At 24.1% G+C, this 15,924-nt stretch overlaps 1 protein-coding gene across 2 annotated transcripts; it reads right to left on the reverse strand.

Moving 5' to 3' along the window:
• Positions 1–785: 785 nt before the first annotated feature.
• LOC145837889 (uncharacterized) lies at positions 786–10,117 on the reverse strand. 2 transcript variants are annotated; one of them, XM_082945374.1, is made up of 11 exons: positions 8,949–10,117; positions 8,733–8,856; positions 6,551–7,018; positions 4,559–4,710; positions 4,163–4,366; positions 3,339–3,453; positions 2,918–2,997; positions 2,466–2,570; positions 2,253–2,388; positions 1,848–2,043; positions 786–1,003 (listed from the first exon to the last, which is right to left on the reverse strand). In XM_082945374.1, exons 1-11 carry the CDS (start codon positions 9,027–9,029, stop codon positions 814–816), a joined length of 1,851 nt encoding a protein of 616 aa, XP_082801500.1. In that variant the 5' UTR covers positions 9,030–10,117; the 3' UTR covers positions 786–813. The 2 variants fall into 2 exon arrangements, with proteins under 2 accessions (XP_082801500.1, XP_082801501.1); XM_082945375.1 differs by lacking the exon at positions 2,466–2,570.
• Positions 10,118–15,924: the final 5,807 nt, after the last annotated feature.

Consider the following 15,924-nt stretch of genomic DNA (forward strand, 5'->3'; position numbering starts at 1 on the left):
GCTTATGTACTTCTAGGTTTATTCATTTAATTCAAGTTTCAAAGTTTGTGAAAAAATAAAAACTAGGATATATTGTAATTAAAAAAATTATACAAACCTTCGACACTACAAAATATTATACTAATACAAGCTATATACTCTACATACTTTTTTGATATATATATAAAGAGCTTGGATTAATTTTATATGTTTATTAATAAAAGAACAAGTGCATAACATAAGGGCAGTTTACAGCACTATGACTTAAACTAATTTGTATTGCAATAACTAGCAGTTATGGCAATTAAAAAAAAATCTATATTGGTAAATAAAGAAAATTGTTTAAAAAAAAAGCTGAATTGAAGTAAAAATGTTTTGTTTAAAAACCTAAAATTTTATATAAAAATTTTAAAAAATACAAAAGTTAATACGGAAATTTAAAATAACAATTTTAAGTATTAAAAAACACTTAATAAAAACTAAGAAAATGAGAAATTTTAAAGTTTGTTAGGCAAAAGAAATTTAGCACAATACTCATATGATAAAAAATTAGCGCGATTAACGGTTGGATTATTATTGAACTTATTATTGTTACTACAAAATATGTAAAAAAGTACAAATAGTCTAAGAAATTTTAGCAATTAATGTACAAAACTTTGTAAATAAACAAATTTGAAATTTTTGAATAAAATACAGTCACAACAAATTTAAACAGTAGAATGCTTTAACAGTCACTCAAGTAAAAGTGTTTTTAAAATAGTGAATTGACTTTAAATGAAAAGCATTTTTTTTTAAATTAACTGCTTTTTAACACGCAAAAATTTTGTTGAAATTTTATATTACATTGTTTGCTGCAAACATTGTCAAATTTGAAGGTTTAAATTTGCTGTACTCTTCGTTTGTCAAGATTTCATTGACATCTTGGCTTCTTGGTTTGTACAAACTAGACTTACCAACTTCTTCTATCAATGTATCTGAAAGTGGAAATTTGTCACAGCATAACTCCATTCTTTTGCAGGTTGATCTGAGAAAAATAGAATTTATTATAATTTTGGGTAATAATTGGCTTAAGAATGTAAAAAGTAATTGTAGGAATTTTTTATTACTAATGTTTGAATTGAACCTTTGAATGAAAAAGAGTAATTTATAAACCATACATTGAGTTATAATTTTTTACTTTACCAATATTATATTTATGATAAAAATATTCAACAAACAGATTAACACTATACTTTACTTTATCTAAAAAGACAACAACCTATAAAATATTTAAATAATAAGCAAACGCCAAGCTTTTTAACCTTGTACAAATAGTTTTAATTAGAATAAAAAATTTAAAAAACTACCTAAACTAAAATTTGTTAAAAAAGTTCTAGTAACTTTTACTAGTGATATATATTATTGAATTTTACTGATAATATACCGATAAATTTAGCAAAAAAATGTTTCAATTCTTATTATGCATTTATTCTTCCCTTATATTTAAAATAAAAGAAAAAAAATTATATAAAACAAATCGTTGTAATACAAAATATTAATTTAATTGGATTACATTAAAAAAAACAAGTTATTAATAGGGCCTTTATGTCTCCTATAATAAAATATAATTTTTAAAAGTAAAAATCAAAATGATAAGGTTTGTTGAATAATAACAAAACAAAATTCAAAAATTTCTTGTTTCAAGGATCCGGGTACACAAAAAGACCTCTCGGTCATCGAGTTGCATACCCAACTTTAACTAAACTTAAATAATCTAAATAATGATTAAAAACTTTACAGTTTAAATTACACATTAAAATTTCATTTCTATGAAATAAATAGGTTAAAATAAAAAGACATAAATCCAAATACATTAAATTTTTACTTACCTAATAATCATTAAGGAGTTTAACAAAATATGGCCCATATTAGATTGTCTATTGTTTTTCGAGATATTCATCAAGGAAAAGTCTCGCTCGATTTGCGCGTTACTAAAAGGTATCGTTTGTAGTTTCATCATTAACTCCTTAAGTTCTTGGTATTCAACGCGAACACTGCTCCAAAAGTTAACGTTTGTTGATTTATCTGTTAAGAATAAACTGATAACTTTTTATGTACATAATCAATTGTAAGTGTACTCTTACAATAATAAATCATGTTTTTATTTTATCAGAACTTAGTTTTCGGTAGATTTACAATGTTTACTAAATTACAAAACTTGTTTAACATTAACAATGAAAATTTTAATTTATATTTAAGTAGTAGGTTACTATTGTTATTTTCCTTTAGCTAACCGATACTTGTTTGATGACGTCCATGCAAACTTTTGTATTGAAGTGAGATAGTATCTCTGTGGTTTCCTTCAAACAATTTTTTAATTTTTGGATGTTCTAAAAACTTCTCAATATCCGGCATCCGTCTATTTAAGGCCTTTAAAAAATTATAAGTTTTAATGATATTTAAATAAGTTATTTTATTTTTTTAAGATATATTTAATACCAACTAACATCGTTTACAACTTCATACTGAGCCATAAATTCAAGATTTTGCAGCATTCTTTTTTCCAATTCAATTATAAACACTACAACAAAACTTTGAAAAATATTTTTTACCTGTATTAAAACAATTAATTATAAAAATGTTGGAATTATAGGAAAATTAGTTACAGATTAGAACCGTAGCGTGTCATTAACAGAAATTTTTTCACGTGTAATACACAACATTAAGTAAATTACTTAAGTAAAGTATGAGAATTTACTGAAAAAAAAAAAAACGATTATGTAAAAAAAAAACACAGTTATTATAATAACTTGTATTTTGACTTAAAATTTTTTCAAGTAAAGTAAAAACAATTTCAGAAATTATTCTCATTAAACAAATCCTATTTAAAAAAGTTCAATTAAGTTTAGTTGTTAATAAACCCAATTGACTAAACAACGTGAATTTTAATTAGTTTAACCTCTGCCTTCTTACTAATGGATAAATTTGCATAAACTTCGTTTACTTCTACATGAAAGATAGGTTCTTCCAAAAGGTTAGCTACAAAAAAAATGTAAATTTTAGTAATTACAACTTAATTTATATAGTAAAATAATAATTTAACAATTAATTTAATAAAAAAATAAAATATTGATAATAATTACTTATATCGTTTACTCTGTATAAAATCCAATCTAAATTTGAATCTACTAAACCTTTAACAAAATGTTAGTAATGTTTTGTTATAAGAACGTTATTGTACGTTTGTTTGCGTTACTAATTAAAAAATAATGTTTATTTACGCCAAAATGTTGTAGATATAAAATCAAACGAAACTTTATTATTAATAGCCTAAAATTAAAAATTATTCTTAGCTGCCTTGTGATCTAAATTAAGCTTACTTGAATTTGGTTGGTAAATGAGGTCTTTTAGATGCTGTATAAGTTTTGTTATTGCTAATCCAAACTTAAAAGGTTCTACTTTACTTTTTTGTAGAAGAATATTAACAGAATTTACCTGATGAATAAAAATAATTAATTATTACACTGTAAAAATTTAGTCTTGCTTTACATTTAATACTTACAGCTAAACTTGGCATGACTACAAAATAAGTAATTAAAAATAAACATTTAAAATCAAATTAGAATGATTGAAATTAGTTATGTTATAGTGCTTAGGGTGTTAATTCATTATTAAGCAGATAATATGTCTTAGAAACTAACTTTCTCTAAAATTTTGCCCATAAATTTAAAAGCAAAATTTAATCTATTGCTATTTAGCATTTTTCGAATACTTTCAGCATGTAAATCGTTTCTTCTTCTTTCTGGCTAATATACAAACAAATGTTATAGGTAAGAATAAAAATTTCGATAACAAACATCATTATAGTTAATAAACACTAATACTTATAAAACAAGGCTCATTAACAAAGAAAGTTTTGTTTAAAAAGATATATGTTTTTATTAAATCTATGTTAATTAATTTGTGCTTTTAAACCTTTATTATATATCTTCTGATTATATATTTGATTTAATAAAATGTTACCTTAGTAAACATATGATTACTAAGTTTCAGGGCAGATTGAATTTTAAATTCATAGATATTTGTAAAAATAGAATTGTAAAAATGCTAAATAATTTAAAACAGGATTGTTTTAAGTTTTATACTAATAGTTTTTCTAATTATTAAAGCGTCTTGAAGTTTATAGTAATAGTTTAATACCTACTTCATTAAAAAAAGCTTTGAGTACTTCCCAATTCAATAAAATTCTTTCAATGCATGGAAAGTGTGATATCCATCTAGTTTTGCTTAAGGCTTTAAATTTTAACGGAATTTCACCCGTCATACACACACCTAAATTTTCAAAGTCACTTCTTCTTGTGTTAGATAACTTGAAGTAGTTGAACGTTTTCTTAATAAGCTCCTCAACCTTATTTAATTTAAAAGTATACACACTTTTATTCAACAACAATGGTTTTTTTTAATACAACATATTAAAATATAATAAAATATCATAAATAAATATAAAAAAACAACTTTGTAACTTGAATAAATGCAGCTTACTAAAATTCTCATTCAACAATTGAATTAATAATTTATATAAAATAGTTTTAATACTTACTTCATTAGGTATTGTAGCTTTGGTTGCATTTAAACATGCATTTTGCAAAGCATGATTTGTACAGGATATTGTTATAAGCCTGGGATTATCTTTTTTCAGAATTTGTCCTACTCCATTCTTAACTCCTGTCATGGAAGCAGCTCCGTCTGTACCTAAAAATATATTAACTAAGTTAAAAAAAAAAAAAATATTTTTCTTAAATTATAAGACCAGTTTGTGCTTAAATTTATACTTTTCTTAAACAATTGAATAAAATCAAATTAAGTCTATTAATAAAGATAGATCATTGTAAGATATTAAAACTAGTTTATAAAAGTTAGCAAGAATACACAGAGAATAGCTGAAATAAACAAAAATTAACTTACTATTAATATCTAAATTTAAAATTAAAAACACGTTAGTAGTACATATTTAATAAATACATAACTAGAATACAAAAATGAAAAAAACAGTAACAGTTCATATATACTTACATATTGAAACTACATTTTTTAACTGAACATTATACATCTTTAAGACTCTTTTGAATGCGTTAGCAATAGATAACGCTGATTTGTCTCTTCCAAGGTCTTCGAGGTGTAAAAATGTAGATACTGAAGTTTTCTTCATTTTGCTTAGATAACAAATACTAACACCTGTGATTCAAACATAAAGCTTTCTAATTTTTTTTGTTATAAGTTTAATAACTGTAAAATTTTGAATGAAAAGAACTTATAATCTGTATACTTTGGAATGAAAAAAAATATAAATGTTTTAAAATTATCTGTTGGTAACTACTACTTATGCTTTTTTAAATAGATAACTAAGAAAGTTAAAAAATACCAAATATAGTCGAACTTTTAAGTACATAAAATCTGTGAAATTAAAGGACTACCACTTTGTTCTAGTTAAACAACTGAAGGTAGTAGAACAAAAGTTTAAGAAAGTATAGCTTTAATTGTAATTACAACCGCTGTATATAAAAGGAAAACTGTTATAATTATTTGAACATATACTGCTTCCGGTTAACCACTCGGTATTTTTAAAATTTTTTCCAGGTTTTCTAAATTTCTTCCAAGTTTTTAAAATTACACATATTAAGGTCTGTTTAAAGTTAATAGTTAAGTTTAATGTTAAAACTGTATTAAAGAGTATAAAAACATGGAAAAGGTACACTAAAGCTGCTTTATAAATGGTTCATTAATAAAAAAAAATTGATGATGACAAAAAACTTTGAAAAATAGGGTATAATTTTCTATTCAAATCCAAATTTTATTACTATACAAGTAAAAATTATTGAAAATATCAGGTTTTTCAACGTCTTTTAAAGATTTATGTACAAAATTCCAGGTATTTTTATGCCTAAAATTTTAACTCCATGTTTTTCCTGGTTTCTAGGTGAAGTGGCAACCCTGCTCGTTAAAGCAACAAATTGCTAATTTATTCATTATTTTCTTTATTAATTAAAATTTTTTGCTGTTTAATAAATATTATAATAATTAAATCATTCTCCTTATTAGAAAAATAAAATCAACAATATTTTGACATATTTCTTAAACTATTAAATAAAAGTCAACACAAAAATCAAATATATGTTAGAAATGAAACTGACTTAGTTTACTAGAACGAGTTTACTGTATAATTATTAAAAAAAATCATAGTAATTCTAACTTTAATTTTATGTAAATTTTAATTTATTAACCTGTAAAAATTCTGTAAAATAAAAACTTTTTCCTTTAACTGTCATTAAACCTACTTACATCTGAGTAATCTAAAAATATCCAACTCATTGCATAACAAAATATTTTCTTTTACAGCTAACGTGTTACAAGAATTAATCTATATTAAAAAAATAAAACAAAAAACAATGTGTTTAAAGCTTATTTCATGTTTGAAATTTAAATTTAATAAGCTTTTAGTATTAAAATATTTTTATATTCAACAGAATGTATGTAAATAAATAACAAATTTAAACTTAATTAAATTAACAAAGCTTAAAAGTTATTTTCTTACCTAGAAAACTTTGTCCAGCAGTATCTGTACTCTCATCCAGATAGAAAGAACAATGCTTCACCATAAAATCAGTTATGATTAGTCTTCTGCAAATTGGTGCGAGAGTATTGCACAGAATCATTTTTGCTTTCCTCCTTTTAAGCGTTGCTGATTCGTGAGCTGTCCCAAGTGTCTTCATGACATCTATCTGGTGTTCGCCTGCTAGCAAGTTCCCGTGAAGAGCTTGTTGCAATGCTAACCGGACTTCTGTCTGGCGTACGTTTTCTTTAAGGAAATTGTTGAATTGCTGTTTAAAAGATTTTTCCATCCTAAACTGATTTATTGAGTTGTGGTTATTTGTGACTGGAGATGCGCGTTTATGTCGGTCAGAATAAGAATGAACTTTTAAGTTGCTCTTTTTTGCTTGTAGTTCTACATTGCACCACTTGCAAAAAGCTTTAGTTTCACAATTTGTTGGAGCAATCCAATCTAATAAGTAAAACAGCATTACACATAGTTGACATAACAGATATAACTAATAAAACATTAAACACTATTTATATTTGTTTATAAATAAGTTGTGTATCTAATATTTATTTTATTAATAAGTGAACAATTGAGATTTCAATGATTTAACAAAAACGTTTCACAATAAACTAAACAGTTTAATAGATGTAATAGTGTTGCCTTGTATTTTCAAATTTTTTTCAAAGTATTCCAAAATTCTTACAGAATTTTAAAAGTTCACAATTTTAATCTTTATTTGGTCGAAAATTAGGTTCAAAGTAAGATACTGTGTTAAACAGTATGACAACATTAAAAAGATACTTTAAACTTACAATAAATGTGTTGGTAGATAAAAAATTTTTAGATGAAGAAAAAAAATATTATTTATATTATAAATTTTTGTGTCAAATCGAAAATTTAACTACTGACAATGCTTAAAATGTTAAAATTTCCAGGTTTTTTTTTAATTTGAAGTTTTTCCGATTTTTTTTCAAAAATACAAACATTCCTGGTTTTTTTTTTGGGTTAATTTCACAAATTATAGGCTTCCAGGTAAAGTGGCTAGCCTGATGTAAGCATCACAGTTCAACTTGAGCTAATTAAGTATGTATTTACTTTTAAAACGTGCTTTTTAAAGTTTTGTTTCACTACAAGATCAATAAATAACAATTTTTTTTTAATTTATTTATTCTCAATTAATAAAAGCTTTAGTTAAATCTATCTTATAAATCTAAGCTTACAAATGGGATAATAAATTTGCTTATAATAAAATTGTTATTTATATCACAACTTTAATCAAAAATTTATATATAAATTTAATCAATGCAGTGAAATAATTCTTTTTTGAAATAAAAAAACTAAGTAGATCTGTCTAGTAATTAAATCAGTCAAAGCTAATCTTCTTAGCATTTATAAAATAGTAAATAAAAATTTTCTTTTTGTAATTGAAAGCAATATACTAAAAAATTTTATAAAGAAATCTTGATATTACCACAAACCATTTGTCAGAAAAATGTTTTTAATATTCAAATAAATGTATTTTATGACAAAAATTAAAAATTTTTTTTTTGTTTAACAAACAAAAATCATGATAATTTGTAAGGTGTAAAACCAAAAAATTGTTGTAAATAAATAATTTGCCCATCTCACCGCCTTATGGCCTCTATGAACCATTTTACTTAAATAATAAAATTAGAAATTCAATTTTTGTCTATGAAGCGAACTTTGTTTTATACTAACAAATTTTGGTTTTAATTTTATAATAAAATTAACAGTTTAATTTGTGTGTTGTTATTATAAAATGTATTTTAAGTATATTTATTTAAATAAAGTAGTCAAAGGTTAGTACTAAAGTAAAAAAAATATCATGCTAAAGTATTGTTAATTATTAAATTATTAAAACAAAATGTTAATTTTTAGGTAAAAAGTGAATTGGAATTTTTGACTTTAGATGATAAAATTTTTTGTGTATTATTGAAATAAAACTACAAAAAATACTTTAAAAACTATTTAAAAATTATTTTTTTTTCAAAAATTACAATGGAAAAATTAATTTAATTCAATAAAAATATGAGAACTTTCCTTTATAATATTTAATAAAAAAGCTCAGTATTAAAAAAAAATTGTTGTTGAATTCAAAATTGAAGTACTCAAATGTGTATTCTTAAATACTACAACCTGTTAGAGATAAAAAAACCTTTTAACTCATAAACAGATTCCCAAGATTTCTGGTACCTCATCTTTTTAGGTGGTGGAAAATCTAAAGTTGGTAAATCTTCTTGGTCTGGAATTTCATCTAAAATAATTTCAACGGTTGTTACCTACGAAAATGTAACTGCTAAAGTAATGTGTTTAGTGTGTAACTTAATAACTATTTGTAAATCCAAGAAAAAAAAAACCATTAGAGACTTACCTTAACTACTACAGAATAGCATGGTTGCCACAAGTCAAGCTGAGAAATTTTTCCTGACTTTTCCTGACTTTTTCCTGACATTTTACTAAAGTTTTCCTGACTTTTTTCAAGATTTTTCTGACTTTTTACTATAATTTTACTAAAAAAGGCATTGAAAATTAAGTAATTTTGTAAATTTAAGGAACATTTTGCAATTTTAGTCTGACTTTAAAGAATTTTTAATTAATTTTTCACTAATCGAAGGCTTTGAAATAAAAGGAAATAAATAAATTTGAACTGACAATATCTGAGGTTTTTATAAATTTTTTTCCTGAATTTTTCCTGAATTTTTTCAAAAACCCCCCATTTTGACCTGAATTTTCCTGACTTTTGTCATTTTTCTTAGTTTTTCCTGATTTCCTGAATTTTCCTGACTATGTGGCAACCCTGAGAATAGCCACCTGATTTTTATTTAAATTTTTTACATGATTTCAAAAAATCTTCAAAAATACACATTTTAGAGTCTAGCTTTAGTTTAAAGTTAAATTTATTGTAATAAACTGTTTGGAATAGTACAAGGTTGCCACTCATGTTTATAAATTTTTCCTGGTTTTTCAAATCTCTACAAGGCTTTTAAAATTACATGTATTTTGGTTTATTTTCAGTTTAAAGTTATGTCTAATATAAAAAACTGTGTTAAATAATAAAAAAACATTGTATATGTACTATAAAGTTAATTAAAATGTGTATTATAACTAAAAAATTTTAATTGAAAACTTATTTATATGATAGTTTTTTTGTGTCAAGTTAAAATTGTACTACTTAACATGCTGAAATTGTTAAAAACTGAATGTTTTTCTAAGTCTTTGGTTAAAAATTTCTCAAATTCCAGGTTTTTTTTGCCTTAGTTGTTAAGTATCAGGTTTCCAGGTAAAAACAGATTTCCAGGTAAAGTGGCAACCCTGATAGCATAAGCCATTGAAAAATACTTAAGTTTATTGAAATGCGTTTTATGAAAAAAAGTTTTTTTTGTTGATAAAAAAAAAACTTATTTATATGAAATATTTTTGAATCAAGTTAAATTTTATTACCGAACTATGTAAACTTGTTAAGAATTTCAGGTTTTTTAGGTTTATTGTTAAAAAATGTAGGTTTTTTTTAAATTATATCTAATTTCAGCTTTGCTAAGGTTTTAATTGCCTTAATTGTCAAAGTACAGAACTTTTAATTTCTAGGTAAAATAGCAACCCTATAGTTATTATCCACTCTTTAAACAATTTCCTGACTTTTTATTACATTTTTCCTGACTTTTCTAAATCAAATTACCAATTTAAACAAATAATATAATACATATTCAAACACTTGGAATTAATAAAGCCTTCAATTTTATATTTCAGTTTATCAATATTTATAAAATTAGTGGTAAATATTTTACCCTTATTTATGTAAAAAATATTAAAAAACAACTATTCTACAATAAACTATAAATAATTAAACTTAACCATGAAGTTCACCTCTTTTATAATTTATTTTAAAAATTTAAACAATTTTGAAAAAATTATAATGAGGTATATTATAAACATAAACTTATTACCCAAAACACTAAACCTAGTGTTTAATTAGAATGAAATTATTTATTTACTTAAACAAAAAACAATTCAATTCTAACATATGCTAGATAAACAAACTTATGTGTATTATCATTGTTTTACTAAAAAATGCTACAGATTATCAAACTGCTTACAAAAACTGTTTGTTCTAGTAGGATAGTTTAAAAAAATTTTAATAGAAACATTTTGCAGTTTTATAAAGGATATTCATTTAATTTTACCACATGAAGGCATTAAGTAATTTTGTAAAATTCTTGGAAATTTTTTCAATTTTAATCACACTTTGAAGAATTTAAATTAATTTTTTACCATTCAAAGACTTGTTTTTGAATATAAGGAATTCAGTGAATTTAAACTGACAAAATCTGGTATTTTTTAATATTTAGTCAAACTTCCTGACTGTTTAAAAAAAAAACCTTACTATTCTTGTTATTTATCTTTTTTTTCTGCTTTTCCTGAGTTTTTTGACTTTTCCTGACCTTGTTTCAACTCTGCTTAATTTACAAAACTAGTTTTAAAAACCTTGAGTTGTACACTAAAACTTTCAAGTATAATATTTTTTTTAGATAAACTACCTAATTATAATAAAAAAAGACTCAATAAATTTGTCACATTAAAAATTTTAAATAGATTTAATCTAAGCAAATAGTAGTTTCAAGTTTGTAAACAAAAATTATAAATTATATTCAAATTACTTTTAAGTGAAATCTATGTCTTAATAAAATAATTTATAATGAATCTTAAAAAATTATAATAATCAAACTTTATTTTTAAGTTTAAAAATTCAAATAATTTGATAAAAGTAGGATATAAGAAAAAATAATTTGTCTATTGCATCTAATTTTTGGAAAAAAAAATCTAATAATAAATTAATTTAACATCGATTAGTTCCAAAGCTACAATGTTTTTAGTTTATTAAACATTTAAATAAGTGGAAGATACTTTTCTTTAATTTTTCTAACCAAACATTACCTACTACTACAAGGTTAATAGGTAGTTATGATTAAATTAACAATAAAGTGAATAAAATTAACCTTATGAAAATAAAAAACATAAACTTACATTTAAGGCATTCATACTTATAAAAAGAATATGGTTTTAAATATGTTGGTTGGTGTAATTGAATATATGAAACTTTTATGTTCTCAACTTGTAAAATACAGCTTTTGCTTTCATAAGAAATTTTAATTCTATTGCCATGCTTTTTATTTTTTATTCTACTGCGGGGATTTTGTGCTCTGCGATTTAGCATCTCTGGTCACAACTTATATCTTTCAAAAATCATCATATAGATTTTTCTCATCTGTAATGATAAACGTTAAACAAAAGGAGTTGAAATTTCTTTGAGTGAAGTTTATTTTTAAAAAGTTTGGAGTTTGGACTATCTATTTCTCGACATAATGAAACAAAATTTAAAAAAACTTATGAGGAATTTTAGTAGTATACCTTTGAAACAATATTGTTGTTTGTAGACTTACTAACTTTGTACAAATAAAAAATAAAAGTAACTATGTACAATTAATAGATACTTTTTTTTAAATTTTTATGTTCATAAGCATCTATTAATTCTGAAAAAAAAAACTTTTTTCGAAAAAATACTTTAGTTATATATATTTAAAACACTTGTAAATGTATAAAATTTAAATATGTTTAACTCTAAGTAATGAACTCTTCTTTACTTCTAGTTCTTTTTACTTAGCTGCTTTAGGTTTTATTGTCTTCTTAAATATCAATACTTGTTACAAATACATTTTGCGATGAGCGTCTCAAAAATCGAGTTATTTTTATTAATTACAGAAATCTTCGATAAAGACTTATCTAGATTAAACATTATGATTTAATTTTTTTTTTGTTGTCAGTAGTTTTTTATTTCAAAAAATGTACATTTTTTTAAAAATTCAGTAACAATAACGTAAAATTAAATAAATAAAAAATGAATTATACAGTAATCTTCCTTTATTGTACCAACATATGTTTCTGTGTGTTAACGAATCAACACACTTCAACTGGGTTCTGTAAAAAAATAAATACTGTAATGAAAGAATAGAAGCTAAAGTAGGTGTATACATGTGTTGTATACATACTGTAATGTTGTAATGTGTAGTAAGGTGAAAATATATTTTAAATGAAAAAGCGTTTGTCTTTTAGTAAAAATATCTTTTTTTAGAAACAAACACCTAAAATAAGATAAACAAGTGAGCTAGTGCTTTATTTTTTTACCAAACTATCAACACTGAAAAAATTTAACATAAGTAAAATACAAAAACATATATTTATTTTACCTCTTATAACATTAGTGTATGATTTTAACTATCAAAAATTAACTTACTCAGATAGCAACTAAATGTTTTATTAAATTATAATATACAGAAGTATGAACAAGCATTATATGTTTTGTTATACATCAGAAGTTTTTTGTATTGATCATTATTACCTTTTTGAACTAACTTTAAAATAAAACAGCTAAACACAGTTTTTTATTAAACAAGTTTTCATGAAAATTAATTATTAAAAACCGTAGTATAGATTTAGCGGTCAGAAACTAAAACAATTATAACAAAATAAATAGTTTATTGTTTCGATCAAAAATATAACTATCTTATTATTTTATAAAGTAGTTATACATTTGTAATTGCTCTTCACAAAGTTCTTACATCAAAATATACTTTGTTCGTTAAATTTCTGATCTAAAAACAAATAGTAACAGTTTATTACTATATCAAAGTTTTGATTTAGTCTTACATACATTTATCAATGCTTTAAAACTCAGTAAAAAATGCATACCTTACGTTAAATGCGTATCTTACAGTTTTATGACAAATTTTAATCTTATTAAACAAAAAGTTACCTAATGTCTACTTGTTTTAAATAAAATACGCTTTATTCTTGTTAATTTTAGTTTCAATAGGTTAAAATAATAACTGTGTTGTATTCGAATTAATCATACTAAGATCATTTTTTTGTTCGTTAAACATTACTTGAAATCTTAACATACAATTTTATAAGTAACAGAATCGATCAACTTCAGAGTTTTTACCAGTATTTGTTTTTTGCTCTTGTTTTAAAGTTAAACTATTGATTTTGTGGGTTTAATGAAATTATTTATTATAGTTCGTATAAGTTGTTCCGAATATTGATTATTCAATAGTATTTATTAACTTCAAAAAGTTCTTCTTTAAAATGGATTAAGCTCTTACATAAGTTAGTGCTCTAGTTACATAAAAGTAATTTCCATGCTTTTTACAAGGTCATGACACTTGTGTATTGCATTAGCAGTTCGGTAACTATTGGCTTTCTATAATCATTTGTGTGTAGTTTGTTTGAAACTAGTTTAATTTTCTTATTTAAAATATTTAAACAATATTAGGAGAGTTTTTTAAAGTAATTGCACGACGGGTGAATTTTGCGCAAGTGTCACTTTTGCACGTAGACACTTTTGCACAAGTCGTCACTTTAGCATGGAGTCACTTCTGCACGAATGATTACTTTTGCACTGGAGTAACTTTTGCAAGAATCGTCACTTTAGCACGAGCAGTAACATTGCACGTATTCGTCCTGACCCTAACCTAACCATAATACTAACCCTAACCCTAACACTGACCTAACTCAAACTCGAGTTTATCCCTAACCTTATTCCTAACCCTTACTCTAACCCTGACCTTAAACCTTACTCTAACTCTGACCCAAGCATTAACCCTGATCCTAATCTCGTACAAAAGTGACGCTCGTGCAAAAAATGACGCTCTGAAAAAGCGATGCTTCGTTAAAAATTGTCTTCGTGTAAAAGTGACAACTCGTGAAAAAGTGACTACTCGTAGAAAAGTGACGCGTTATGACACCGTGCAAAAGTGACCCGTTTTTTTGATGCAACAAAAAAAACTTGCTAATAATGGCGCAAGTGGACGACTCATTGCAATGTCGTCTACTTCTTTAGAAACTTTTTGATTATAGAGGAAATAAGTTTGTGAGCAGAGATCTAAGATTTTCCTTAGAATATTTATTTTCTTATTTTGCTGCTATTAAATTGACTTGGTATTTTTATCGATAATAGTTGTTATAGTATCTTCAATAAATTAATTAAATGGAACTTGTGTTTAGAGAATTTGATACCTAAACTAGTAAAGGTGTTTGTATGTTCTATGTCTTGTGTAGATATTCTGCTGACAAACATTTAGTTGTCAACTGAAGATAAAAAACTAAACTTGCCATTGAGACAAGTTTTCATTTCGGTTTAAATTCAGGTCATTTAGACAAGCTATATTCTGGCGTGTTAATAGCAGATAACACCGGTCTAATTTGATAATTGTTTTGTGAGTTTAGACCATTCCATACAACTTACCTGGTTGGGCTCCTCGTGGATAAGTTTTAATATCCTTTTATATTTATACAGTTCCCACAGTGATAAGCAACTTTGTTTTCTTTTACTATTCATGCAGCTAACATACATGAACTTGTATTTTTACAGTTAATATTATAATCTATTTCCTCAAACCTTGTTTTCTCATAACTATTTTATACAATTTGTTTAAAATAATCATGTTATTTTAACGAAACTACACCCATTACTTTTGTCAACTTTACAAATAAAAATTTAAAAGTTTTTAAAAGATTACTAAAAAGTTTTTATTGACTAATTTATTTTATCTATACTTACATTTGCTTTATACTTCATTAATAAATAATTAATCATTTTAACTTTAAAACTAAACATCTCAAGTATATTTTTATCTCATTTAACTCTTGACAAAAAATTGGATATAAAAATCAAAAAGCTTTATGTATGAAAATTTATTAAAATGAAGAACATAGTGATTTTAAGTTGTAAATGGTATTTATATACAACAAAATCTTTTCCTAAAATCAAATTAAATAAATAAATTTTTGTATAAATCTTCTTATATTTTTAACAGAAACTACTTTTGAAAAAATTGAAAAATACGTACTAAAACGATAAAACTGACGCTTACCTCTGGGAAGAAAAGTAGGTTTCATTGGATCTTTTTGATCAGACACAATAATTTTAGGAAAGACGCAGCGTTTTTTTAATTTTTGAGAACTTATGCTATAGCTTTTTGTAGATTTATTGTCGTGATAAACAACGTTTGGTTTAATTTTATACTTTTCCTTTTTTAAACTGAAAAAAAGTCTATGTAAAAATCAAATTATTCATTTGAGTCTTAAATAAATACTTTCGGTATAGACTTTCAACATCATTTTGGTTATAAAAGCATTTGAAGTTTTCTTTTACGCTCTTGATATGTTTTTTGAAAAACTCTACACGCTGACCACGATAATCGTTTATATAGTCTTTTGCTGAAACTTGATTTCTAAATGTGTACACATACTCTTTAACATGTGTAATTCTATTCAAATCTGAGCATAAAAAT

This window comes from Thalia democratica, chromosome 6 (genome assembly GCF_965202585.1).
Source record: "Thalia democratica chromosome 6, ktThaDemo2.hap1.1, whole genome shotgun sequence".
Lineage (NCBI taxonomy): Eukaryota > Metazoa > Chordata > Thaliacea > Salpida > Salpidae > Thalia > Thalia democratica.

Excerpts from the sequence above, each read along its gene's own strand:
- LOC145837889 (XM_082945374.1), bottom strand. The coding sequence starts at position 9,029 with ATGTCAGGAAAAAGTCAGGAAAAGTCAGGAAAAATTTCTCAGCTTGAC. Across the intron at positions 4,367-4,558 it reads AAGCTACAATACCTAATGAA|GTTGAGGAGCTTATTAAGAA; the intron begins GTAAGTATTAAA and ends AAATTAAATAAG. Across the intron at positions 2,998-3,338 it reads CATTTACCAACCAAATTCAA|CTAACCTTTTGGAAGAACCT; the intron begins GTAAGCTTAATT and ends TTTTTTTTGTAG.